The sequence below is a fragment of the Danio rerio genome, chromosome 12, assembly GCF_052040795.2.
Source record: "Danio rerio strain M-AB ecotype USA chromosome 12, GRCz13ab, whole genome shotgun sequence".
NCBI lineage: Eukaryota > Metazoa > Chordata > Actinopteri > Cypriniformes > Danionidae > Danio > Danio rerio.
Genome location: NC_141032.1, coordinates 11,119,153 through 11,147,001, shown reverse-complemented (window position 1 = coordinate 11,147,001; position 27,849 = coordinate 11,119,153). Strand labels below are relative to the sequence as shown.

Below are 27,849 nucleotides of genomic sequence, written 5' to 3'. Positions count from 1 at the left end.
AAGATCATAAGAAATGTTTCTATTTTAAACTTCTCAGGCGACCTGAAACCTCTTTCTTCTGGTTCACAAATCCATGCAAGACGTGCAAGTTCATAGTGTGGCGAAGATATAAGTGGCTGTTCATCGGCCTGGTTGTGCTCATCTTAGTGCTGCTGTTCCTTGGGATCTTGTTTTATTCATTACCGGTAATGAACGTAATACTTCCTTTCACAAACTTTCACTTGTGATGTAATGCATACAATGCTAATGAATGATTGTATTTTTTTCAGAACTACATTTCAATGAAGATCGTCAAACCCTTCAGTTGAGCTAAGGGATGATATCAAGGGAGAATGTTAACCTCTTGCCGTTTTTATCCATGTTTGTTGGCATGATTTGGGTTCTTCCACGCATCTCGACACGTAACAGAAATGGTTTGTTTTGTTTGTGTTGTTAATCACATGCACATCCATCGATACAGTGTTCATTTTGTTGTGTCCTGTTACATTTGGTTCTTTAGACGTTTGCAATTAATCACACTTTGCACCAATATTAATCATAAATGTTCACTTTTGTGGTTCAGGTTTTACTAAAATTTAGACACATTTGTACACAAACCATGAAGTTTTTTGTGAAAAAAAAAAATATTTTATAGTATTATAACCTCAGATCATTTTAAAGTTTGTTAGTTAAAGTAAAATATGAAATTGTTGAATAAAGATATTAACATGTTTGATTTAAAATTATTGTACGAGTTAGTTTGTTTATATTTTAACACAAACAGTTGCTTTAAGTGCTGTTATGTTAAGTGCTTTCTATGAAACATTGCCACAGGCCTTGGGTATTAGTGGTAGAGTTTAGCATTGTAAAAATATACTTAAACACGAAATAACTGTAAATCAATGACACTTCTGTGAAATCAAATTGCCCGCTTAGGAAGCAACACCGGTTGATAATCAATTTCACTTGCTGTGGTGCAAATGGAATAGACAACAGGTGGAAATAATAGGCAACCAGCAAGACACCCTCAATAAAGGGGTGCTGCAGGTGGTGGCGACAGAGCATTTCTCAATTCCTATGCTTTCTGACTGATGTTTTGGTCCCTTTTGAATGCTGGCAGTGCTTTCATTTTAGTGGTAGCATGAGACTGTCTACAACCCGCAGTGGCTCAGGTACTGCAGCTCATCCAGGATGGCACATCAATGCGAGCTGTGGCAAGTAGATTTGCTTTGTCTGCCGTGGAAGCGCTATTAGAAGACAGGCCAGTACATCTGGAGATGTGGAAGAGGCCGTAGGAGGGCAACAACCTAGCAGCAAGACAGCTACTTTTGCCTTGTTTACATTTTTTTTAAATTAACTTCGAAACGAGCAGCAGAAAAAAAATATAACATCAAAATAATTGAATAAAAATTATGTAATTGAATGTTAAACAAGTCACATTCAAATTCTTCCTGCCCGATGTGATGTTACCACAGTCTTAAAGAAATGTACTAAAATTAATTTAAAAATCAAATAACTTTGGGATGGCGGTCTAAATATGCCGGATTTCTGTACATTTCATAATACTCTCAAAATGAAATGGGGCAAAACCTTTCTCAAAAATCCAACCTCAATCTGGAACTTTATTCCAACTTACATATTTTCTAAATTTGGAGGGCTTCATTTCTTATTACTCTGTAACTATAATGTTGATAAAATACCAGCTAAATGGTCTCAATTTCATAAGCAATTTCTTCTTGCCTGGGGTCACTATTATACAAGCACAACTTTTCTCCTCACAAATATTTTTATTTGGAACAACCAAAATATTTTATACACAAACAAATCTCATTTCTAGCTACTTCTTGGGTAACAGCTAGCTACTTCTTGGGTACAGATTAATGTGGAGGGCTACCAGTTTGATAAACACTTCTCAAACCACTAATTTGCCCATTTTACTTTTAATTATACTTTATGTTTTTGGTAATAGTTAATGATATTCTTCCACGAGAAGACACTGATCATGATAATGATTCTCACAAAAGTTATCAACAATAATTTAACTGGGTAGGAAATACCCTGTATTTAATGTATCAATGTGCAACACTTTATTTTTATATTTCTCTGCAAATATTTACATTTCTAAATGATTACTTCTATATTAGATGGAGCTTACTGGTAAGTGGCACTATGGTGAGCTATTTTTAGAACAGGCCTGCGGGCAACACATGTGATCCTCGCCGGCTACCTGGTGCCCGCGGGCACCATGTTGGTGACCCCAGATTTTGGAGTTATCAGGTTATTTCAAGACATCTCCTATCCTTATGTGTTTCCTCTTTTAGACCCTTCAACCACAATGGTAGGCAAATGTTGTTTCTCTGCAACTTCTTCAAACAAATCAACACAATCTTTATTTCTTAATGAAACTGTATGAGTTCCAAATGTTACTTTTTTATTGGAATTCTTTTGTTTCTGATACTGATTGGAGAAAAATATGGCTTATCTCAAATAGCTACTTAATTACAATATGAAAGAAGTTTCATTTAGAAATATTCATCGTACATACCCAGTCAATACTCTCTTAGTAAGATAAAAAAGATACTGATATTGTTCATTTTGTAAGCACCACCCCGAGTCCCTAGTTCACTTATTTTGGCAATGCAATTATTTACAAAAAGATTTTTCTCTTTATGTAATTGAGAATGTTGATAAAGATTTTGCCTTACTATGGGAAAATGTTTTGTTTGGTTTAGTTAATTATAAAACAGAAGCTTTACATAAAAAGAAAATATATTTTCTTAAACTTCTTATTAACAAAATGTTATATACATGGATGTAAAACTTCAACAAAAAAACTTTTTTAGCTATATTTTGCTTACTGAAATGCAGTATTACTTTGAAACTATTTCTAACTATTTGACAACAAAAGGCTTTAAAAACAACTGAAATTTGTAAAGGATATAATCTTTTTCTTTCATGTGTGATGTATACCCCTTCTGTTTGTTTTTGTTTTTTATTGTTGTTTTTTTTGTTCAAAATGTTTTTTTTTTTTTTTGTCTTTCTATTTTCTTTATAATGTACTGTGATTGTATATTTTTACTTTTCGCATTAAAAAAGTACTAAAATTAGGTTAGGTGTTATCTAGCATATGATATTAAAACATTAAAGGTGGCATCATGTACTCAAACATAGCTTTAGTAACCAAAATAAATCAATTGTTGACACTGCAACGTGCTCCCCTGACAAGCCGCCGTTTTGGAAATGTCAGTGCAACATTTTTTTATTTATTATTAATTTCTATTTTGTATTTTGATGCTAAGAATAGATGCCAAAACAGAAACGAAAGGTAATACATACCAAGGGTAATTATACATGCAAAGCACCCTATGTGTTGCCTATTTAACAACGATTTTATAACAAAATGAATGAAAAAAACGACTTTCAGATTTTTGGAAGATTAAATAGTTTGTACTGTTGAACCTCTGATTTGAAAAAAAAATAATATTGATGACTTAATTATAATTACATATATTTTTATTAAATAGGAAATTTATATGGTTTTAATGATAAAAAGTTGCGATAAGAAAAAAGATTCCTCTGGCCTTGGTGAACAGTAGGTGGCAGTAATGCATTATTATAATTCATTTGTAATGCTACAGTTAGAAAGCCTTGTTACTAGAAAGAATTAACTAAAAATAGAGCTAAACACAGATAATTAAATTGAGTTATTTAGTTATAATTAAAAGATAATTTGGCATGTCATATTTTGCATATTGAATTTTTAATTCAAAAGTAAATAAGCCAAAAAAACAAACCTTTCTACATTTTCATTCATGGTGTAATCAGTGTACATTTAATAATACAATAATTAATATTTATTAGTATAATATCATATCATTTATTATATTATTACTCTGGCAGAACCTGTAATAAATGTCTCATGTAATAAATTTCTCATCATAAAATGAGTAAAAAAGACAATAAAGTAAGTGAAGAACAAAAAATAAGAAATGCCAGTTCAAATTAGGGCACCATATAAATAAAACAATTTATATTAAATGTATTATAAGTATTGTTAACCACAAAAACAAACAAATCTTTATCAAATCTTACACTTTTTTTTCTTATATTTTTATTATATATATAATATAAGAATATTATTATTATTATTACAAACATACAAATTCCAATCTTACAAAAAAGGACAATGATAGTAACAATGATAATAACTTAACAGATCAGGTTAAATAATATTAAAAACACACATAAAACTGTAATAAAAAAAGAAAGAGAGAAACAAAAGAGAGAACGAAAACAAATTAAACAGATACATATCACAAATACAGCAAAAGGAAAGATAGACTTATGTATCCGTGATATTTCCAAAAATAATTATCATAATAATCCAAGAATCTATAAATTTTCTATATTCTATATTCTGGTTTTTAATCAGTCTAAGGGATTTAATAAAAACACCAATTTCAATCAAAAAATGTGAAAAAGAAGGCTGCGAATTGAGATTTTTTTGTTTGTGAATAAAATATTTTCATGTGAATAAATTATTTCCATAAAATATTTTTCCATATTTTGCAAATAATAATGTGGTTCTCTGATATATCAATTTTACCTTTATAGTTACGAATAAAATCTTCTAATTGAAAGGGTCTGGAAAAAGATGTAATTACCTATGTGGAGATATAAGCTATTCCAAAAGCTTTTTGTGTTTTCACACTGAATATATATGTGATTCAGGGTTTCGTCTTTCGTTTTACAAAATGAGCAGCCAGGAATATCAACCTCCATTTTATTTAGTTATTTATTTTTATTGTATAACCATCAGAAACAAACATACAAGACAATACAAAATATTAAACACAAAAAAAAACTAAAATACCAATAGTAAAAAAACAAAACAAAGATTAATAAAAATAAATTAATTTAATTACACAAAGTATAGTGTACAGCATAGTGTCAGAACAATTGATGCAAATCTAAGATTATTTGCTTTTCAACAATTTCACAGCAGAAATAAAGAAGTCAAATTCGATACAAAAAACTTAATGTGAGCCATTTATTTATTTATTTATTTATTTATTAGACGTTGAACTTAGCGGATATGACGTCATCACTCAAGCTCAAGTGCGTGACGTGATATTTAAATAGCCACCTGAATGCGTGATCATTAGAAAAACGACTCTACACCGTTCGCGCTGTATCGCGCTAAAACAACAGAAACGATCAAAAACAACCCTTATTCCTAAACTGCAGTTCCGTTATTCTACATCTGCATCTGAGAGAAAATAAACGACGTTCTGGTAAGTCATGTTTGGACTGCTAACTGGCTAGTCAGCTCCGACAGGTGTTGCCGAGTCAATATTTACCTGAAATTCTTTGTCGAACACTACAGAGGTTTTTAGCAGTTTGGTTCTTTATTAGCGCAAGGTGTGAGAACAACATTTTATGAATCAAAGTCATTCAGTGTCCAGTATGTAATGCTGGATGTTATATTGTCTGTCCGAATAGAGAAATGAGTGTTTGTATTTGGCGGCGGAAGGCTAGTGCTACTCTCATTGGTTCATCCAGCTGCTTTCTCTCGATGATGCGGTATCTGAGCTGCCAAAGGCGGACACGCATGGATTATAGCGGTTTAACGGCGATATTGGTGGTGTTTTGCGTGTCGAAGACTAATATTCTGGGGCTGGAGGGCTCAAGATCCCTTTGTGTAAGTTTTCTGTTTGTCCATAAATGAAGCGGTGACGCTGCGTTTGTATGAGAGCGCGCATTATCATGAAGCCTGCTCGGGCAATAATAATAAAACACGCTGCTGGTCGACAGGCTGCGCGGTTGCTTTTAACATCGTTTTGCATATAAGATTCATATTCCTATTGCTGAAATGTATCTTTGATGCATTCAGGCAGAAAATGTTATATTTATCAGTTACAAAGCCTTATACACCACTATTTATTAAACACCTACTCTCTTCTCCACCTACTGCTATTTTAGGTATTATTTGGTTGTGCCAACAGCACAGCGAAGATGACCATAGTTGTTGCATGTACCCTACAGTTATAGTGCTACAAAATAAAGACAAATTGTGTGTGTAAATGCATAACCACTAACTTTATTTGACATGATTCAGAATAATTTAAGGATATCTGGCTAAATATTTACATTGCATTCATTTATAGTAATTGGTTCATTCCTGCATGCTCAAGATGCATTATGATTAGTATATTATTATCATCACTTTTTTATGCACATTTGCATCTTGTGTAACAGTGGCCTGTCATACCTGCTGTATCAACAAATTGACAATTTCAAGCAGATTTAGCTTGTTCAGAGGTTTGAAATGTAAATTAATCTCTTTCCATAAATAATGTATCCAACTTTTTCCTATGCCCCATGATGTCACCCCTGTTTAGTATTTTGAAAAACTGAGTACAATGAGGTGTCATTCCCCTCACAGTACATATAGAATGGTCAAGTTTAAAAACTTTTATCAGACCGTGAAAAACCCCAAAACCTCAAAGTCTTTCTTCGGCAGTGTTATGAGTGTTAAATATTAATATACTGTAAAAAATAAAGTAATTTTGAATACAAAAAAACAGAGAACAGTGGCCACAAATATGCTTGTGATGCTGTTACATTAATATAAATAGCATGGTGTATTATTGGATTATTGTTTTGTGGTGCAACAACCTTGCTGTTCCAAATGATTTGTTAATTTAGAATAGAAGTTCTCCAAATTGGAATTACATCGTTTTTAATGCATTTGTTTATTGTGAAGAAAGGTGGATATCTGACATTTCTCTCTAGTCCATTGCTTGTCATTTTAAAATTTTTATACTGTAACAGAGCATTTCAAACCACTCTCATTTACCCATTTTGCAGCTTTGATTAAACAAACCTGATCATAGTAACACTTATATTTTAAGTACTGGTTAACCAAAGAAGAAAATAAGTTTTTCGCATACATTGGACGATGAAGGAGTATTATTTAATCTATATTTTGAGTGTTTATGTTCACAAATGTTTTATTTAAACGTTAGATTAGACTGTTTGCTTGCGTTTAATTTCATTATTGTCCGAGTGTGAGTATGTATAGTATATATGTGTGCACAACAAAATAGGTAAAGTTCTTTGACATGTATCTAGTTTGGGTGAAATGGTATACTGAAATAATGGTTCTGTACATGCTTTGGTTGAGCATGTGCTGGGACTTGCTGCTTATTCCTGTTATTTTTATAATTATTTTAAACAGTATTTTGTAAAGTCTGCTACAGAACTCAATAGCGTCTTTTGAGTAAAAAAAATATATATAAATAATGAAATGTAAAACTTTATAATTGGGACATTTTTGTATTAAAACTTAAAGTTATCTAATCATCTCCTAAAACAACAGAAAAACAATAATTGTGCATAGATTTAGTAAGTTTCGAAACTGCAGTTTCTTTTAATGAAAATGCTGGCAAATTCTAGTGTTCATCAATAAGTGTGCATGCGTGTGCATGAGATGAGACCAAATCTTATATTACCATTATTTTTATGTAAACATGTTTCATGTACACAGCACCTTACACACAATGCACTCAACATTTTTCCTTCTTTTTCCTTTTTTTTTATACTGTAATTAAAGTTATTAACATATTCAATAGGTTGACTATTAACAAAAAATAATTTTTATTCTGTTGAATTCACCACCTCTTCATATTAGGCGCTTGGAATTGTCTCTCTGTACATTGAAAATAAAGTAAATCAACACAACCCAGCTTTTAAGCCAATCTGTCAACCTCAATATCTGGATGTGCATGAGGCAAGATAGTTATATTCAAACATTCGGTGTACGGATCAGAACACGCATAAACCTAAATCTAAATCTTGATTTCATTCACCAGATTCTTATTTGCCTGGTTCCACCATGGAGGTTAAATAAGTTGCATGTAAATCTGGATGTGAGAAAGCATAAAAAGGCTGATACTTTTCCACATATCAACAAGACGTTGCTGACATAATTTGGATCCTACTCCTAAACCTATACACACTGATGGATCAAAAAAGGACAGTCATGTTTCTGCAGCAGTAGTAATGGGTCAATCACACTACAGCATTCGCATTGCAAATCAAAGCTTAATTTTTACAGCGGAAGCAAAGGCTCTTTTTAGCTTTGGAACACATTGAAAGTGCTTAAACACAATTTTATAATTTTTTTTTCTGACTCAATCTTGTCTACAAACATTAAATTCTTTTAAACTGGAGCATCCTCTTATTATTGACATTTTAATTTAAGTAAACGAACTACAGAGAAAGTTTTATAATAAGGTTTTCTGCTGGATTTTAGGATACGCTGGATTATTTGGAAATGAACAAGTTGACAACCGCCAAAACAGCCCTTACAGGAAAGAAAAAGGAGTGCAAAATCCCACCTTCGGATCTAAAGCCACTAATAAAAGGCTATATTCTAAACAAATGGGATCAGTGCTCGGGGGGGGGGGGGGGGGGGGGGGGGGGGGGAATTCAGCCAGAAATGGCAAGAAAATATATAAATAAATATATATATATATATATATATATATATATATATATATATATATATATATATATATATATATATATATATATATAAATATATATATATATATATATATATATATATATATATATATATATATATATATATATATATATATATATAATTTTTTTTTTTTTTTTTTTTTACACAAGCAGATTGTGTAGAAGTGTAGGAGATGCTGCATTGGACACACGAGGCTCACACATGAACATTTACTTAAAGGGGAAGAACCACCAAAATGTCAATATTGCAAAAGAAACCAAACTGTTAAACATATTCTTGTGGAGTGCCCTATTTTTAATGTTATCAGACAACAATTTTTATCAGTAGAGACTTTTTAAATGAATGTGAATCCTTTTAAAATATTTAAGTTTTTATCAAAAGCAAACCTTAAAAAAGGTTTGGGAATTTTATCTTGTTTATTATTATTATTATTATTATGATTATTATTATTATTTTTATTGTTATCATTATTATGTGTTTTACCTTGTATATTTATTTATTGCTGTTGGTGACTTAATTGTTAGAATATTTATATAATTATAGAAAAGTGATAAAATGTGGTAAACTTGATATTATTTTTTGCCATAGCATAGCAAAAGAAGCTGAAATGGCATTAAACTCAATTCTCTCTCACAATATATAAGCACTATATAATAATAAAACTTACACTAGCATTGGATCATTTAAAAAAAATGCAACTAAACTGTGATGTGTTTTAGCTTATCACATGTGATTGGATCACCGGAGATTAATAGCAGGTGTAAACTGGACCTGACTTTGATTTTTCCTCTCTAGGTTTTGCAGTTTTACAGATGCAATTCATTCCATGTTCAAAGTGCAGTGCAGTGAAGCACCTTTAAATGAGTAAGATAGCTGCAGAGATCCTGAGAATAATGAGGGAGGGACAGGGCATGTTTAATGGCTCATGTGTCACGTATACAGCTGAACACAGGAAGTAGAGCAAGCCTTCTTAATTCGCTTGATCCGTCCAGAGCTCCTTCTGCCCATAGGAGCATGATTGTGCAGTAATGTGATTTTTCCATGGGATGACTAGTGACGACACATGGAATCTGGAGAGCTGGGGCTGGACAGTGCTGTGTGTATTACACCTGTTTTTTATTGCATTGATATAAAGCATTAGCCTGAATGCTAGTGCTGTTTGGGTATTGATTTAAGGCTAGAATTGTAGCAGCGGTAGGCTGAAGTTAATTATACATCTACAGGTTGCTGTTTAGCATGCGTTTTGCTCAGCAGCTACTGGCTGAATGGCCTTTGTCTCACTGTCAAACCTCAACCAAGCAGAACCGCTCTAAAGTTCACTACATTGAATACTGCATTGTTCCTAGAGATGGCAGTTGCTCTTGTTTTTGGTTTTAACTATTGGGGCACTGCCTCGTTGAAATTGGTTTTAAAGGGGTGAGCACTTTATAAGAAAAATAAAATCTGTGAATTGTGTGTACAGTAGTGTGTTCAAGCTTAGGCTCTTCAGCTGTTTTTAGTTGATCAGCTGTTGTGTTGAACTCCAAATGGGGATTTTAATGTTTACTGATTTACAGAACACTTAACCTTGATTTTAAAATAGTAATAATAATAATAAAATTAGTTTTTTATGCTCTGTTATCCTTTTGTTTTTAGCAATTGTCAGCCATCACTATTGCTCATTTGGGGGATTAGGTATGTTTCAACTCTACCAGGACACATCTTTGGTCTTTTTAAACATTTAAAGATTCGGACTGGTTATTTAAAGATTAACAGAATCACTTCTTCATGTTGTTTCAAAATCTACACAGGACCTAACCTTGAGTCAAAAATAGATCAGACAGATAACTGTTCTTATGTTGCATTTTCACTGTCACTTTAATAACATCAGTTACCTGAAATTAAGTGATCAGTAGGCCCACCCGGAATCTGTGCGTGCAGAATTCCGCAGATTTGCGCAGGTTAAATGGGTTTTAGATGGGTTTTAGCCCATCATTAATTCTGTTTATTTACTTGAGTAAATGTGTGTAAATCTATATTTATTCTGTTTTTTTTTATTATTATTAATTTCAGTAATATTATTATGAAAATATGAACTAATATGAAAATGTTCATCTGATTTATGTACAATACAGTTTGTACAGTAATATTGTCTGTCTAAGTAGAAATATTATATGACAAACTTGCTTGATTTACCAAATAAAGTAAATCTAATTGGATTTGCAATTTTGAAACATTAAATAAAAGTTAAAAAGATATTATTTTTTATTTCACATATTATGGTTTTAGTTATGATACTCCCAAATAATTCCGTAGAAATATGCAGATTTTTACCAAAATTCTCAGCAGAAATAGCAAAAAACGTCTGCAGATTCCATCTGGCCCTAGTGATCAGCAATATTGAGATGCTCAATATAAAGCTATATTGGTTTGTCTAGGTTTCTCTGTGTATTTTGGTTTGTGGTTTGTTTCCTTTTTTTTTAAATTAAGACAATAGACTACACAAACTTGCTGGTAATAAGTCGCATTTCTGTAGTCGAGCTCATCTAGACTTTGACTGACAAACAGACTGCACAGTCAGCTTTAGTTAGGTTGTTTTTATTGCTGGCTTGATGCGTCATGGCTTTTATTTTTGTTTTCCTCATGAGTGCACAATTCGTGCAGAGGCATTACATTTCTCAAGGTGTAGGAGGATTAAACAGATATTTTTAAGACCTTTGTCAGGGTTTCTAGTGGGTGTTTGAGATTAAGTGTGGGAATGTGTGTGGTGTTTCAGATCCAGCTACTCTTCCGTTGACTTTGAGAGGGATCTCAGGATTGAGCCCATCTGTGAGTTACCAAGGATGTCCAGACGCAGTCTCCGTCTGCACACCAGCGCAAGTCACTATGGGGACGACAGCCTGCTTGACCACCACAGCACCTCCTACAGCCGTGAAAAGTGAGTTTCCCCATGAAATTCATCAGGGTAAAGTGAAAAGACTATTAGGAGCATTATAAATCCTAAAATCTTTTCAGAAAATGTAAGTTACTTTTAATGATGTGGAAGAAAGATAATTAAACTGGTTACAAAGCTGTGCATTTTAAGTTTAGTAAATTGGTAAGTGTCCTTCACATTTGGGTTTATTTGCCTGAAAATTCTACCCAAATGTTCTTTAGTGAATTCCAAAAGGGTCACTTTTCTCTTCAGCAAATTTGAGGAAGCATCAGGAATATATTTTCATTTTGTGAGCCTTAAAAGAAGGCCTGCACTATATAATAACGTCAGTGTCTGACTGTCTTTAAGACTTCCAGAATTCCACTTATTTCTCTTGTCTTTTTTTTAAATTCATATCGACATTTATTTCAACCAAAATAAAGTCTTAATTTCTTTCTCATTCACTGACAGGACTCTGAAGAGCAGAAGATCTTGTCATTCTGTTTTAGAGTCAGCACCAAATTTTCAAACGCCGAGGTTTGCCTCAACATCAGTCCTGCAGGCACATAACAGCACCCTGAACAGCTGTGCGCCCAGTGATGCCTCTCTGCTGTCCTCTCTGCTGGATGAGTCCTCCATACAGGAGCGCACACTTGTTGACAGCTTCTGGGGTAAGTGGTAGCAGATCTTCTTTACATTTGTATCTTAATTGATTGCATTGATTTTGTTTTGTTTTTTCAATTTTTTTTTTTTTTTTGCATTAGGTTTAGATGAAGAACGTGAAATCCATGGTAAGTTATTGTTGAATTCTCGTTTTCTTAGACCATAGTTGAAAGGTGATGTATAGAAAGATACAGGGATGGATATGAGGTTGGGATGCATGGATGCTTGATCAAATAGTTGTACTGAAGAAGAGAAAGCTATGGATTAAGGGGTAAATGGGTAGATAGGAACACAAAAGTGTCGTTGTTAAATGGATGAAAAGAGGATTGCATGGGTCTAAGGAGGTTTTTAGATGAATGGATAGATGCACAAGGAAACGGGGATGAACGTATTCATAAAAAGATAGAAGAGAAACGAAAGTATGTGTAGATAAATGACTTTTAAGAATTAAAGAATGTATAGAAAGATGGGTTAGTAGAGGGGTGACCAACCATTATCCTGGAGATCTACCTTCCTGCAGATTTCAGTTGCAACCCATAACAAACACAACCTGTAATTATCAAGTGCTGTTCAGGGGTCCGTTCTTCGTACCTCGCTTAAATGATCTAAGATTATTTGGCAGATCCTGGATCTTTTAATCTTGATAACTGATCTCTCGCTAATTTGGTTCTTCAAACGAGTTCGCGAATCAGATTAGAATGTCTGGTTAAACTGATCTGAGATCGCTGCGTGTGTTGTGAAGGACAGATCTATCGATCCTCGAAATCATGATCAGCAATGCAACGATTGGCTGACGGCACAGCAGCGTAATGACATCATCTGATTAATATTCAATTATCCATGTGAGCAAAATTACATCAAATTAGCAGTAAATGGTTTGTTAAATATGACACACAATAACCTTCCACATTTGTTGCGAGCTGAAGGCTTTACACTTTCATGTGTCAAGTGTATTCATCATGTATTTCAATGCAAATCAATGTATTTAGTTCCACATTTAGAAAATATTTTCTTTATTATAGTAGCTGTTTTTTAATCGGTGTAAAGAATAACTGGTTGTTTAAAAAAAGCGTTTTCATATTGGTAAAGGCGTCTGCAACTTTTGTGAAGCATCAAATGACCGGCATATTAACTATCAAAACATGTTCATGACTGCATAAATGTATTATTGCTTTAGAAAAAAACAGTCACTTATTGTGCATTTCTATTATACACAATTTGTACTAAAGCGATCTAAAAAGTTCATATCAATAAGTTTTCTCTTTAAACCACCAGGTGGCAGTCTTTGTACTTTCATTTCGAGGGTGCAGATTGCATACGTTTTATTATTATGTATAACTTAATTTATTTTATTAATGACTATAACTTTATATATATATAGTTAAAAAATATGTACCATTTTCCCAAGTGTATATAACTACTACTGTAAGAAAATCAGAATTCGGAACATACTTTCTGTATTATCTTTGCTTGAACTAAGCCGATCTAATCCTGTTTATATGAATTGAACCTGCTCCCGATCAGGTTTGACCTAGCAGAACTGTTGCTATGACAACAACTCTCGGATCAGCTTTGAAGAACGAAACGATCCTGGATCGTGTCAAATCGTCAATATCCAAATCCAGCTAACTGAGTAATCCACGTACGAAGAACGGACCCCAGGTTCTAAGTAATTGGTTGAGCTGTGTTTGGTCATTGTTGGAGCTTTACTGTGTAGAAAGGGATGGTAGATCTCCAGCAACAGGGTTGAGCACCGCTGGATTAGTAATTGAGATACAGGGATGGATGTAATGGCTAAATATAAGTCTATGGATTATGATAGTTGAATGGATAAATAAATAGAAAGAACAGCGTTTCCTAGAGGCACATCGGCAGTGCACATTTTGGATCTCTCCCACACCCAGCACATATGTTTATAATCTTGGACACACTGCCTTCAAATTGATGAGTTAATTTAGATCCTTTAATATAAAGACTTGGAAGATATGTGATGGTGGTGTCCGTTCAGGAAGAGGGTTGGAAAATGGTCAGAAATATTCAAGGATGAATGGCAGCGAGGATGTAAAGAAAGGGATGCATAGGTAGATGGATAGCAGTACAGAAAGACACTAAGATACATTTTCATTTTAAAATTGATTTTAAGGTGTCAAGGCCCATTTACATCAAGCATTATGTCTTTAAGGTAGTGATAAAGACATCAGTTTTAAAGTGCCCTGAATGTAAAACAACAGCATAACCACAACTGTAATGATAAATTTGTAGAAAAACAATATCTTTAAACACTTTCAGAATGATTTCTTGCATCTAATAAGCAAAACACAGATAGCCGGTCAGAATACATTAAATATAAATGCTTGCACAGATTAAAGGTACATACATTTTAGAGAAGCACACTACTTGTTATTAAGCCCTCTTTTCAAAGATTGTTTAAAGATATTGATTGTAGAAACAAATGGTTATTCCATTGGGAGGGAATGATTAAAAAATGACATGGAACCTAAAAAGTATTGTGTATAAATGTGCCTCAGTTATCTGTTATAGTTTTCATGTTTTTGTCTTCCCTTCATTGAAAATGCTGCGGAAAAGTTATTAGTTTTTATTTTCTTTCCCTATACTGATCGCAATTGCTAAATTCCTTGTTTGACTTAATTACACGAGCTGAACTCACTGGTCTGGTGCGCTTGAAAGTGTAGCTCACTGAGGACACCTGCTGGTTAAAAGGAAGTCATGCAAAAATAAAAACATAATCTATTCCTAGTCATTTGCTGCTGCGAACAATAATAGTTATTTTTATTTTTACCTTTTATAGTTATTGTTATTGGTTAGGGTAATATATATATATATATATATATATATATATATATATATATATATATATATATATATATATATATATATATATATATATATATATATATATATAATATGTGTATATATATATGTGTATATATATATATATATATATATATATATATATATATATATATGTATATATAATATGTATGTGTATATATATATATATATATATTTATTTATTTATTTTAATTTTTTTTATTTTTTTTTTCTTTCAGACCAACCAATCGTTTCACAACTCATCACAATGGAAGCCAAGATGCAGACCTCCACAACACAGAATGGCTACATCTCAAAAGACCATCCCATCCCGTCTCCCACCAAGAACGACAGCTCCCTTAATAATACAGCTGTACATCAGGCATCTTTTACAGAGGCTCCCAGTACCGCCACAACAGTTTACTGCAGGGACAAGAATCGCAAACATAAACCAGGTGAGAGAATTTGATAATGCACATACAGCTGTAGTGAACGATCCCGTTTTCATTTGTCAGGCAAATTGCATCAAGATGCTGTTTTCAGTGGGATGTGTTCTTCCAAAAAAAAAAAAAAAAAAAAAGATTACTTTGAGTGAGAAGTGAAGATGATCGGAACAAGCAGGATTGACTTAAATGTGTCTGCAGGTGTACTAAGGAGGTTGTCTGAGATGTGCCTTCATTTCAGCAGAAGAATTATTGCACTTGTAGTGTACATATGCACACTGCTGATACAAGTGACACTGCTCAAAGGTATCAACCTCAGTCTAACCTTCCCCATCTCATGTCCATGGTGCTTCTCTTTGCATGGTTATCAGTCTTGCACATGGAACCTTTTAATTGTCAGAACATGTCACTAACTCTTCGGGTTTCTAATTCAAGTTGGTTTTAAGTTTACCACTGGAGGCAAATTCCATGCTTTCTTCACTTTAGTAGTGGCATCACTGAGGGCCAGATATAAAAGATGGGAAGCTCTTGTCTAATTTTTACCCTGTGCACTCTTTCTCTTTAAGGCACAAGCAGATGATCTGTAACTAGCAGCATGCAGAGTGTACAGCTCAGTTTTTTTTTTTTTATCAATAGATGGAAGCATAAACACATATTAAGTTCTGATAAATGTATTGTAAAATATTATGGCATTTGGGCATGCCTGAACTAAAGTCTGCAGTAGTACACTAATTTCTGGATTGATATGTCTGTACCAAGGGGGCTTAAAGGGTTAGTTAACCCAAAAATGGTAAGCTGTTAATTATTCATGTTGTTTCAAGCCCTCGAGACCTTCATTGATCAAAATGATTTGGATAAATTTTGAGAGCTCCCTTATCCTCCATACGTTGCAACAGTCCAGCCAAAAAAGCATTCAGTGGTTCAATCAGGATATTATAAATTTACGAGAATATGTTTGTATGCATGTAAAGCAAAAACTATAACCTTAACTACTATATTCAACAATTTCTTCTCTTTAGTCAGTATAGAGCGCTCGTTCATGAGCTCTATGCACTGATGTCTACCTCAGATGCCTGCATGTGCAACCTCTTTTTGATTTAAAGCACAGACACACACACATCTGAGGTAATGTGTCAGCAGCAGCCTTATACTGAAGAATCATTTGATTAAATACTGTTGAATAAAGTTGTTGTTTTTGAGGGCGAGTAATTAATGAAATCATTTCCACTTCTGAGTGAACTAACCTTTTAAAGAGCAGAACTTGCTATGCATTTTGAACATTGCCATTTCTGAATGCCACTACATGTGAACTAGTTTGTATAGCTAATTGTTTCCATTCATATACTGGAACTGAGCTACTCACTGCATGCATGCAAAGCAGCCTCTGTCCCTCATTGTCTCTTTTCATTGTCTCTCCAGAGTGCTTCAAGATTCAGAGATCTCTAACCATCAAATTATACGTGTTCATTTATTAGTCCATATTTCCCCAGGTCTGGTGTTATCGGTGTCGCTCTGGTGTGTGCGAGTGGCTAAGGGAATTGCTCACTCCGCAGCTACTTTTCTGAGGAAGACACTCATGTCTGTGCGGCAAATGAAAGCCGCCTGTTGGTGTGCTAAGAGAGGTATTGTTGTCTTTGTCTTCTGGTGCCTGTTTTGTTCACAAACCAATATAACCATTGTGCACACTCTACAAACAGCCAGAAAAGCCTTCACTACAGTACATTTTACTCATGTCATTCTTAAAAAACATCATATAGTGTATTTTGGATCTGTTTCGTTCTGGTTTCATATAATTGATATTGAAAAACATTTGTGTCGTCAGCAGTGTTGGGTGTAATACCTTTCAAAGTAAGTGGGTTACTGTAAGTTACTTAGAGGAAATTATTAAAGTCTGAGCTTACTGTTCATTTTGTAGGAAATATACTTAGTTACTTGTAAGTAGATCAACATTTCTATGTAAAGCAATTCAGAGAAGCAGAGTTTATTATTATTATTATTTAACAAGCATTTAAATTTTTTTATTATTAATATTATAGTATTTTTAAGTATTATTATAGTATTATTAATATTATTAATATTATAATATTATAATCCAGATATTTTGCAGTATATTTTTATTTTTCAACTAAAGACAGTTACCTATGCTTTAGAAACCATACACTCAATCAAATTAGTTCATGATAATATTCTGTTTCAGTCAAAGTTTACATTTTGTCAGACGATTGTGATTGGTTCATTGTTTGGTGCTGGTTTGTTTTTCCTATTTCACTAAAGAATATTTTGGTTGGTGTTTAGTTTATCTAAATTTATTACATAGATATTTTAAAGGCCATGTTTAAATCATTTTTGACTTATAATTATTATAAGTGTAATATATTACTGTATGTAAAAAGTGTAATTAGTACTCTTCAACATCACTGGTCATCAGTTAAGCTCTTCACTGGCATCTTTGTGTTATTCAGCAAAAAAATCATGCATGATTGTTTCTCAATCATTGGCTAATGTATTTGTGGCTACAACAGGAAAATATGTGCCTCTTTTTTTATTTTTAAGTTAAATAATTGGCCCTCAAAGCACATGAAATGAAGGCACTCTGGTGTAAACAGGCCATCTCTGGTATCCTTGCAGGGTTCATGCGAAAGTTACTGGGTTTACCAGTGTTCCGTCGTCTTGAAATTGAAGTTTCAATAAAGGATATAACTGTGCATAAACCAGGTTAGTAAGTGGTTTTCATCACCGTGTCATGTTAGCACATTTAATTATAACACTCTGAAGGAGAAGTGTCTTTCGCATCACCTGCAGCATTGAAGTGAACATCAAGGAAAGTGTTTTAAAGCATGCTGAATCCTCACCATTACTCTGTTCACGTTGGTAGGATTGGTGAAAAGGACCATCACTCTTCCACTATTAGTGAATGAAATATCTAGAGCACTTTAATAAAAAGCACTGCTGTGGGCCTAAAAATGAACTGAGCAAAAAATGCAAATGAAAAGGGAAAAGTCCCATTTTTAATCATTTACAAGGCTTAAAATCAGTTTTTGTTTAAGGCGACAGAATCACAATAACTACTTTTCTTTCTCTCCAGATTTGCATTTGAGCACTTATCTTTATTCACTTTCTTTACTCGCTCCCTTTATAGTCTGTCTCAGAAGTGGCTACTGTGGTCTTTGACCCATCATCAAGCGTCCAAAGACACCTTAGAGCTTAATATGCAGAAACCATTTCTAAACACTTTTTTAACAGGTGGCTTTCAGCAGCATGGTTTCTTTGGTGTTTGACTATAATCTTAATCATTTCTTCTCTTGCAGATGTTTCTGCGAAACATGATTACACTGCATAAACAAATGCACCTCTCCACCAGGAGCACTGCCTTGGTTACATGCAAATCTTGTTTTGTTTGAGTCTGTCTGTTCAGAGCTCTGATTGGAGGAATGGACAGACACTGGTCCAGAATTGCGAGAGGCACTTGGGTTTTATCTGATGTTTATTCTCTTTTTGATCTGTTGTAGGCAATCAGAAGTACATCAGCACTATGAGTGTTAAAGAGGTGGTGCTTCAAAAGGAGCAACCAAAGTTCAGCGGCGTACTGTGTAAGTACACTTTTCCGACTACAAGATTTTTTTTTTTTTGTTCTCTGCTGAAGATGAAATGTTGTCTGTCCACACAATTAATTTAAACCCCAGAAATTGATCATCTTAAGTACAGCAATTGTTTTTTTTTTCTGCATTTTGAATGGACACTATTGTTTTGTCATTTGTTTGTGTGATGATCTTTGGCATGATTATGATGTTTACAAATGATTTCAGTATCAGAGGCTGTATTGCATATCAGTTGATAAGGCAGTCATATAATTCATCCTGGGATGGTCATAATATTGAGAACATATTTCAGTAGATGGTTAATGGCTTTTTATATGCAAGTGTAAAGGACCTGTATTTAATTGATTGTCTAAATGAATAATATGCATATATAGCCATCTGCCAAGAGATATTATGCTCCTATGCATTGGATAATAGTAAACTGATGAGCTTTTAATGGCAGCAATTAAACTAGTCAGAGTTTTTGATAACCAGAATTTGATTTATTAATCATTGAACCTGTACTATTGTAGCAATTTTTGCAGATGAAATTATGTTCAAAAGTGTCAGGAAAATACAGAAGGGCTATAGGAGTTTGAGTCTTAGCCCATCTATTATTACTTTTTTTTTTCCAACTATACACTTGATTCTAACAGGTGATGATTGCAAAAGGAAGCAGAATTTTGCTATGGACAAACCATTTTCCCAGGAACAGAAGCCTGTAGGGACCTTATGGGGGCTTATACTTTTTCCAGGTTATGTTTTGATCACTACTTTCTATAAGTTTCTGGCCTTCCAAGAGCTTCCCATTTTTGAAAATGGTTTCCAGGCTAAGTAATGTTGCTATGAGCTTCTTCCCCTGCGTTGTATTCCCTGCCTGGTATGGGTTAGTCCTAATGAAGAGCTTTCACAGCCTTGTGTGGCCAACGTTTGCTTCCTTTTGCTTCTCAATCTTTCCCAGGACCTGATGCTTTGGTTCTATTTGAGAATACCATTCTTGTCTACATACCTGGTGTCCTTTTATTGTATATAGATTTTCACATCAAAGGATAAAATTGATTTGTCAGTTATGTACTACTACTGCTGAAACTTATTTTCTTTGCCCTTTCTTTTGCTTTTTGCATTGCTTTTGCTTTTTCCCTTTCCTTACTTTTCGTGGTATAAAGACAATAAAGTGGCTGCGTCCTTCAGCGATGTTGCGTCCTTGTGTTCTCATGTAACATCATCATCAACTGCCAAAGTTCAGTTACAGTACTAAAGACCGCGAGAACAGAGGACGCGTGAAACTTCACAGATGTGTTATTGATATCGAGGAGGCATGGATGTAGACTTGTGCACTGAATTCGCTCTAGAAGTCCCAGAAGTCATTTCGACTGGATGTGGGAAGCGCAGCATTTTATATAGGTTTATTATTTAAGTTCAGATATGTAAATTATTTATCTCAGGAGTTCCCCAAATGAAACAATGAATATAAACATTACCATGAAAATCTTAATAAAGGAGGGAACACATTAAGGGTGTTTATCTGCTGAAATTCGTCTTTTATTTGTATTGTGCAACGTATATTTGTAAAGTCTTTATGCAAAGTATATATTGTTAAAAGGGGAAAAACAATAAATTGTTGTATGAATGTTTGAAAATTTCAGCACAAACTGAATGAACTGAATGAAATTGCTGTAATGTTTAAATTATTGGTTCGGATGTGTGATAGTCATGTGACCATCATGAAGAACGCAGCATCTCATTTCTCACAGGACGCATTCCCTGATCTCGCGGTCTCCTGAGTTCGTTCTTCCGAGGTGATCTAGCATGACCACTCGTCACAAGAATGCAAGTCCGTTCTCTGCTTTCTTTGAATTGAGAAACAGTCTAAGAAGGACAAAGATTACCAAACCGTAGTCTTGGAGTTGTTGTTTTTACACATTACAGTGGGATGAATAATCCGAGATGGCTATAAAACGGTCCTATTGTGCCTTTGCTTCATAAAGTCCATTGTCTACATAAGTTTTGCTCACTGGCAATGCCAAAAAAATGATTCTTTAGTCACTTTAGTCCCCTTTTTCAGGTAATTTAGAAGACAGACTGTTGTGGGATTTGACAATGCACAGCAGAGTTTTCTGACGCTCATAAATCAAAGTCAGGTTTTTATTGATAGACTGAATTTGTAGCCATTGTTAATATTTACAATTAAGCAGATGAAACTTGTTGTTATTCTAAGGGCTGTTATATTTCTGGAACTTATCCTAATTGTTCGCCAAGTGTAAGCCAGCTTACCAATTAGACCATATTTCAAGAGGAGGAATTATTTCCAAAAGGATTTAAGTCAGATTGATGAGGTGCTACAATGTTTTTTAAATGATCAACCTTGAAAAGGTGCTCCATCATAATCAAGACTTTTTTTCAAGGTATTATAGGACTCTTTTCAAATGACAAATTTGCATGAAGTACATTGGAAATGAACAAATGTTCAGTTTGCTGTGCTATTGAAGTCTGTAGTCTGATATAAGCAAATCTGTGGCATTAAATGAGATCATTCATCCAGATAGTATTTTAAATGTATTTTTGTAATCAATCCTTATCCTTATAAAAACCCATTTGCTGTTGTGCCTTTGTAAGACATTTATGTAAACCTCTTCTTTGCATGTGAAATGAGAAGTTGTGCATTGCTGCACATGCAGAGAGTTAGGTTTCAACTCCAAAGGAGTTTTAAAGGGCCTCAACCTTTCATTTCAATTATTGGGCATTCTCAAAGTTATGTAGGTTAAAGCAAGGGTTCCCAAACTTTTCAGGCCGCGACCCCCAAAATGACAATGCCAGTGACTCGCGACCCCCAATATCCTCTGAGGTGGTTATAAATACAGAAAGCTTGCATGCAATGGCGCACACACACCAATGGACCCAAGTCTATTCTTCTTTTAATTTTTTTAATGTATGAGAGCTGTAAATGGGCCACAAAGTTTAACCAGGTGTTATGAAATCTGCTGCTTCTGAGGCTATTGCTGTGTCTTTAATACAATGTAATTACCCCAGGGGTTGCAATCCAATAGAAGTAGTAACTATAAGCTACTATAGTAACTATATATGGTATATATGACTATTTTTTTCTCTTCAGTAGGTTATGGATAAAATATGGTAATTCTTATGGTTTAATGAAAAATAATTAGATTTTTGGAAATCACCAGGCGACCCCCCAATGGGGGGGGGGGGGGGTCTTCAATGTCCTTCAATGTCCCGCGACCCCTTGGGGGGTCCCAACCCCCACTTTGAGAACCATTGGGTTAAAGCATTTTCAGGTTATGAAACCTCAGAGTAAAATGTTCATTATTCAAGGCCTTTTAAAACAAAAGGTGGACTTGCTAAATGCAATACATTGGTGATCATTTTAAGTAACTACAAATCAATTTTTTATTTTAAAATATGGAAAATTGTTCTTCTGGGTGCTGTGGTCTTAACTAGAGTTTTAGGGGTCCTGTCTCTTAATCTGTGCATTTGCCAGCTTTTCTGCAACTGTTTGTGTGTGTATGATCTTGTTTGTGACCTTTATATACCCTAACTCTGCATTGTGCCCTTAAATGTGTTTATTGATCACAGTCAGTTTTTATTAATATTCAACTCTGTATGCGTTTTTGTTTTTTCAGGGAGGGCAGCTTCAAATAGCATCTTGTGGCTAGTCAATCTCTTTACAACGTGAGTTTTGAATTGTTTTTCCATTAAATCTTTACAAGTCAGAGTTCCATGTGGTTTAATAAAGTCATTCAGTAGAAGTCTGAAATACTTGTGATTTAAATATAACCTGTCTTCATCCTCTCTTTAGGTGTCTCCCTATGCTTTCAAAAGTCCTGTTTCTTGTACCTTTACTTCTGTTCCTCGGTGAGTGCACTCTTCATGAGTAATCTTGTCTAAATGGAAAAGAAATCCTGTATTCTTATTTTTACTTTTTTTCTGTGCTGTTGTTTATAGCTCTATACTACTGGGGGCCATCTGGACTGATAGCCATGCTGCCTGCAACTAGTATGATGAGGGACAACTCCCACCTCAGTCCTCCAACATCCTCTATGGGTGGCTTAGATGAGGGACAAACTACTGCTGACACAGACTCTCAGGTAGTATTTAACTTTCCAGCTTCTAAATTAGGCTGGATGACTGGTAGAGTGGGACTATATAAGGGTAATATTGCTATTATAACATCTTCAATTAAAAAAAAAAGTAATATGATGTTAATTGGCTTGTATATAAGTCATAGAATAGATTTTAAGCAAGGATTTTAAACAAGGAGGCTTTCTGTTGTCAGTTACTTAAAGGCCTTTTAGTATCTAATCATTGTATTACAACTAATACGAATATATTTAGTAGTAAACTATTGATAACATTTAAAAATGTAATATTATCCAATACTTTTGCCTGGTTAGAAGTACCTCAGTGGGGATAAAATCAATTTGTTTAGAACATACTGTATAAATAAGCAAATATTTAATGCATGTCTCTAATAACACAATGGTTTATGTATATTTCTTCTGCACATGCTAAACTTAAGTCAGGGTTTCCTCAGTCACAAAATGTTCTGTATTATAGTGGTGTTTTAAAAGGTTTATTCCAGATATTGAAATTCAAGGAATTTAGGATTTGTTTTTGTACAAGTCATTGAATATCAGTAATTAATAATAATTGCTTCCCGTTTTCTAATGCATTTTTTCTGTACCATGTTTTTTTTTTTTTTTTTTTTTCATGTTTAAGTGTTTTGTACTATGACCGAGAGAGTTTAACGAGCTGCAATTTAAGAAAGCACATGCAATTACACACAACGCCAGCTAATAAAGAAACTCGTCATCATTTTGACAGCACACGTGTTGCAAATTGGTCACAACACAAACTACTGAAGAAACGCACAGAAAATCTGTCACAACACTTATGCACGTAACACAACGAAATTGTTTCTAGGGGAGCCAAAACCCTGATGGGCTAAGATATGGATGTATTATTATGTCATTACTGTTGATCAGTGAATTGACTGGTGGTTTTTGAAAGGGGGAGTTGTTTTTCATTCATTTTAAAATCCTGAATGCGTGATGTATATATATATATATAAACACATCCATATCTCAGCAGGGTCCTACATGTTTTTAAACATTTCCGTTGTGTTGTGTGCCTATTTGCAAGTTGTTTGCTTAAGTTGTTGTGACCGATTTGCAGCACTTTTCTTCAGTTGTTTCTGCTGTGACTGATTTGCAGCACGTTTCTTCAGTTGTTTGTGTTGTGACCAATTTGCAACATGTGTGCTGTCAAATTGATGAAGATCGTTTCTTTATTTGCTGTTGTTTTATTGTAGTTGCATGTGTTTTCTTAAATTGCAGCGTGTTAAGCTCTCTCGGCCACCGTAGTTTTGCCTGTTTGTAATTGTTAGGCTGTTTTTTCACTCATTGTTTTCCTTTCCCGCTTGGCAGCCACCAATTAAATGCAGTCGCTGTACTGAACCAGTTAAAATACTGTCTATTTTTGTCGTAATTCTGTTATCAATGGCAAGTTAGTGTCCCACACCAGATGAGCTCTTGTTTATGTGATAAAATGTTATTTAATATAAAACAATGCAAATGGTGTCAGAAATTTGAACCGTGTCCTAGCAGCACTGTAAAAACACATTAACAGATTTCTTAATTGATGGATAATTTGTTCATTGATGGTTATGACTTTTAATATGTGACCAATAGATCAGAGCAGAGATCAAGATGTTGAAAAATCAACTCTGCAGAATAGCAAAGTGACTTTTATTGATATTTTAGAAGTTTAAATATGATTTCTTATATAATATATTGTTTCAGAGTATTACGTCTGTAAAATTAACAGGAAAAATCTCTGGCGGTTTATTACCAGGGTGTTGTACTATAATTTGCAATACCAACCCAGACAATCTGTCATACAAGTGGGAACCACATTGTTCGTAATGGATGCTTTCTCTATCCTCTTAGAGGCCATCAGTGGTGTCTTCAGTAGAGGCAGAGAGGCTGATGCGCTTGGAGGAGAGCGTGTCTCAGCTGTGGGATCGTGTGGCTGGAGGTTTGCTCAGGCAGGAAGAGCAGCACACTGAAATGCTCAGTCTGTATAACACCCTGCGCTCAGAGATTCACGGATACACTGACAGAGAGAGTCTGGGCAAATGGATTGGAGATATGTTGGAGGAGAGATTCAGCCTACTAAAAGGAGAAGTACAGAAAGAGGCCAAGTACACACAGCAGGTAACATCATTTCTCTCATTAAATAACTGACAGAAAAAAATTAAGAGTTTTTTTTTTTTTTTTTTTTTTTAAGTTTCTGTTGCAATAGATCTAACCCAAAATGGTAATCAGACACTTTGCTGGTGGCCTTCAACACTAAATAAAGCACGTAATCAGCACCTGAGGTGGTGGTTCTTTTTATGCTGTTCAGCCACAGTGTTGCAAAAATACAAACTTTTTTTTTTAAATAAAACTTTTGGGCATAACTGATTGTTAGGTCATTCTTTATTAATAATAAAATCAAATTATTAATAATAGAATCCCTAAATCTTTTTTTTTTTCTAGCCCAAAACCTTAAAACAGTAGGGCATGGATATTTCTGTATTTTTCATTAAGTTACTGGTATACAGCTTATTCTTGAATGGTCAGCATTTGTGAAGATGTTTATTTCCAGATGTACATTATGCAGTATCTGTTTTTGGTGATATAAATTATTCAGGTTATTCATATTCTTAAGATCCATTGTGCAAAGTAATTTGTTGGTTCCAGACCTTATGTTTCTACCTCTGTGTAGCGTCAGGAAAAGCATGCAGAAGAGCGTCAGTCAGAGAACACTCGACTCGCTGAAGCTGAGGCTTTACTCCAGACACTTGCACGCAAAACTGAGGTTAGACTCTAAAATGTCAAAGACACAAAAGTTGGTCGTTTAATATAAATGTATCAAGTTTGACATGTTTAAGCATATTCATTTATTTATTTTATTTAGGAGCTGCAGAGAAAACAAGAGCCCACACTCAGAAAGGTTCCTGAGGCAGAGGCGCCTAGCCCTGATCCTCAAAGGTCATTACAGTTATCTTGTGAATATTAAATTCTCGCTCAATAATATTTTTGGTCTTTTAAAGTAAACATCTGTAGTTATGCGTTTTTTTTTTTCTCATCAGCGAGGAAGCTGAGAGCAGCGCTGCTGAGGCTCTTCTGGTAGAGGTGAGGCGCCTAGAGGATGCTTTGGAGAGGATCAGAGATGATGTACAGGGGCTGATGAAATGCAGAGACAAATGTGAGCAACTGGACTCTTTCTCAAGCTCAGTAAGTAAACCATTCTCCTCTTGATTTGACTAAGATTTTAATATCATTGCATTCAGGTCATTAGCAGGGCCAGATGGAATCTGTGGACGTTTTTTGCTATTTCTTTGGAGAATTTTGGTAAAAGTCTGTGGATTTCTGAGGAATTATTTTGGGAGTATCCAGCGGAGTATAATAACTAAAACCTTAATATATAAAATAAAAAGTAATAAATTACTGAATAAAAACTTAATAAAATCAGATTTACACATTTACTCAAATAATATACAAAATTAATGATGGGCTAAATCAGTGGAAAATCTGCGGAATTCTGTGCGCGCAGATTCCGTGTGGGCCTAGTCATTAGTGATCAAGGGGAAAAAAACGGTTTAAAAAAAAAATCTAAAGGACACTTGACCCTGATATCACATGTGGCTTATGGACATTGCACATATTATTCATAAATTACTTGCATATATATTTACTTACAATATACTTTTTAAAAAAATGTTTTAGCTAAACTGGTTTCTAAAAAAAATATGATTTAAAAACATTCATTGTCATATCTCTCTCATTTTTAGGACTGCACTTTGATAAACGTGAAAGTGTATGAACAACAAAAACTATAAACTGACAAACTCAAGTGAGAAAATAAACTGAATTTTGACTTTCAAACCTTTTACTTGCTGCATTTTTTACTCCTGCCACCTACTGAAGAAGCATAGAAATATGCTAAATTAGTAATAAGTTTTTCTTCTTTTTTTTTTTTTTGATCAGGGCTTATGATTTATAATTAGGTGGACTGATTTAAATCCCAATAATTCCATTTAGGTTTGATGCTAGTAATACTTGCATTTTTCTAATGAATAGGAGGGGAGGGAGGGTTTACTTTGTTTTGGTTTCGTTTTACTTTTCGGTCACTTGATCCAAAACTGGATAAACATGGAAGTGCATGAGCAACAAAAACTATAAACTGATAACAAATTCAAGTCAGAAAATAAGTGATTCTAAAACTGGATATCATTTTTTTCTGCTAAATACGAAAGCTGGAAACCTGTTACTATTGACTTCCTTAGTATTAATTTTCCTACTATGGAAGTTAATGGTTACAGGTTTTCAGCTTTCTTCAATATATTATTAATGTTTAACAGAACAAAGCACTCCAAGAGGTTTTAAACGTGCAGTATGAAAATTGTAAACCCAGTGGTTGAACTACTGTAGGAATTGCACTCCTGGTTCAAAACTATTTTACTCTGCCCCTCCTCTGACAACTTCATGTAAGCACAGGTTGCCAGATTGACGACATCATCAGAAGTGTGCCTGACTATCGAGCCTAAAGGCTGATTTAAAGTGTGTTTTAAATGAAGGCTACAGCAATTTTTATTTTAATATATTTATATATATTTTAATATTTTAATATATTTTAAATATATTTTAGAAACCTTCTATTTCTTACAGCTGAACAGAAAACTATGACATTGACCGTCCCATGTGCTTTATTCGGTGTTAAATGCTTATGTCAGTTTGAAAAAAAAAATAACCTTTTGAAATCGAACATTAAAACTGACTCAGTGAAAGCCAACACATATTAGTGATTCAGCATCTACATTTAATAATGTTAAAGGGCACCTACGGTAAA

General features: G+C 34.1%; 2 protein-coding genes across 32 annotated transcripts in view; both read left to right on the top strand.

Annotated features, from left to right (window-relative positions):
• The window catches only part of myof (myoferlin), a 52,673-nt gene extending 51,951 nt beyond the window's left edge, over positions 1-722 (top strand). For all 6 annotated transcript variants that reach the window (XR_015503351.1, XR_015503350.1, XM_087274830.1 and 3 more), the window contains 2 exon segments: positions 38-185; positions 270-722. Coding sequence is in view for 4 of the 6 variants with exons in the window: in XM_087274830.1 (XP_087130956.1) it covers positions 38-185; positions 270-308 (187 nt within the window). In the remaining 2 variants the exon portion in view is untranslated.
• Positions 723-5,142: 4,420 nt separating this feature from the next.
• The window catches only part of sun1a (Sad1 and UNC84 domain containing 1a), a 34,948-nt gene continuing 12,241 nt past the window's right edge, over positions 5,143-27,849 (top strand). Inside the window, exons 1-17 of one of the 26 annotated variants that reach the window (XM_087275891.1) lie at positions 5,143-5,273; positions 11,286-11,447; positions 11,895-12,094; positions 12,188-12,214; positions 15,158-15,373; positions 15,563-15,667; positions 16,852-16,983; positions 17,990-18,076; positions 18,871-18,951; positions 19,596-19,694; positions 22,578-22,626; positions 22,754-22,809; positions 22,900-23,042; positions 24,903-25,169; positions 25,723-25,815; positions 25,915-25,988; positions 26,090-26,234. In XM_087275891.1, coding sequence (XP_087132017.1) covers positions 11,353-11,447; positions 11,895-12,094; positions 12,188-12,214; positions 15,158-15,373; positions 15,563-15,667; positions 16,852-16,983; positions 17,990-18,076; positions 18,871-18,951; positions 19,596-19,694; positions 22,578-22,626; positions 22,754-22,809; positions 22,900-23,042; positions 24,903-25,169; positions 25,723-25,815; positions 25,915-25,988; positions 26,090-26,234 — 1,869 coding nt within the window. In that variant the 5' untranslated portion in view covers positions 5,143-5,273; positions 11,286-11,352. Of the gene's footprint in view, positions 5,274-5,527; positions 5,681-9,467; positions 9,627-11,285; positions 11,448-11,894; positions 12,095-12,187; positions 12,215-15,157; positions 15,374-15,562; positions 15,668-16,851; positions 16,984-17,989; positions 18,077-18,870; positions 18,956-19,595; positions 19,695-22,577; positions 22,627-22,753; positions 22,810-22,899; positions 23,043-24,902; positions 25,170-25,722; positions 25,816-25,914; positions 25,989-26,089; positions 26,235-27,849 lie in introns of those variants that run through there. The other 25 variants (XM_087275892.1, XM_087275887.1, XM_087275895.1 and 22 more) reach the window with 25 other exon arrangements.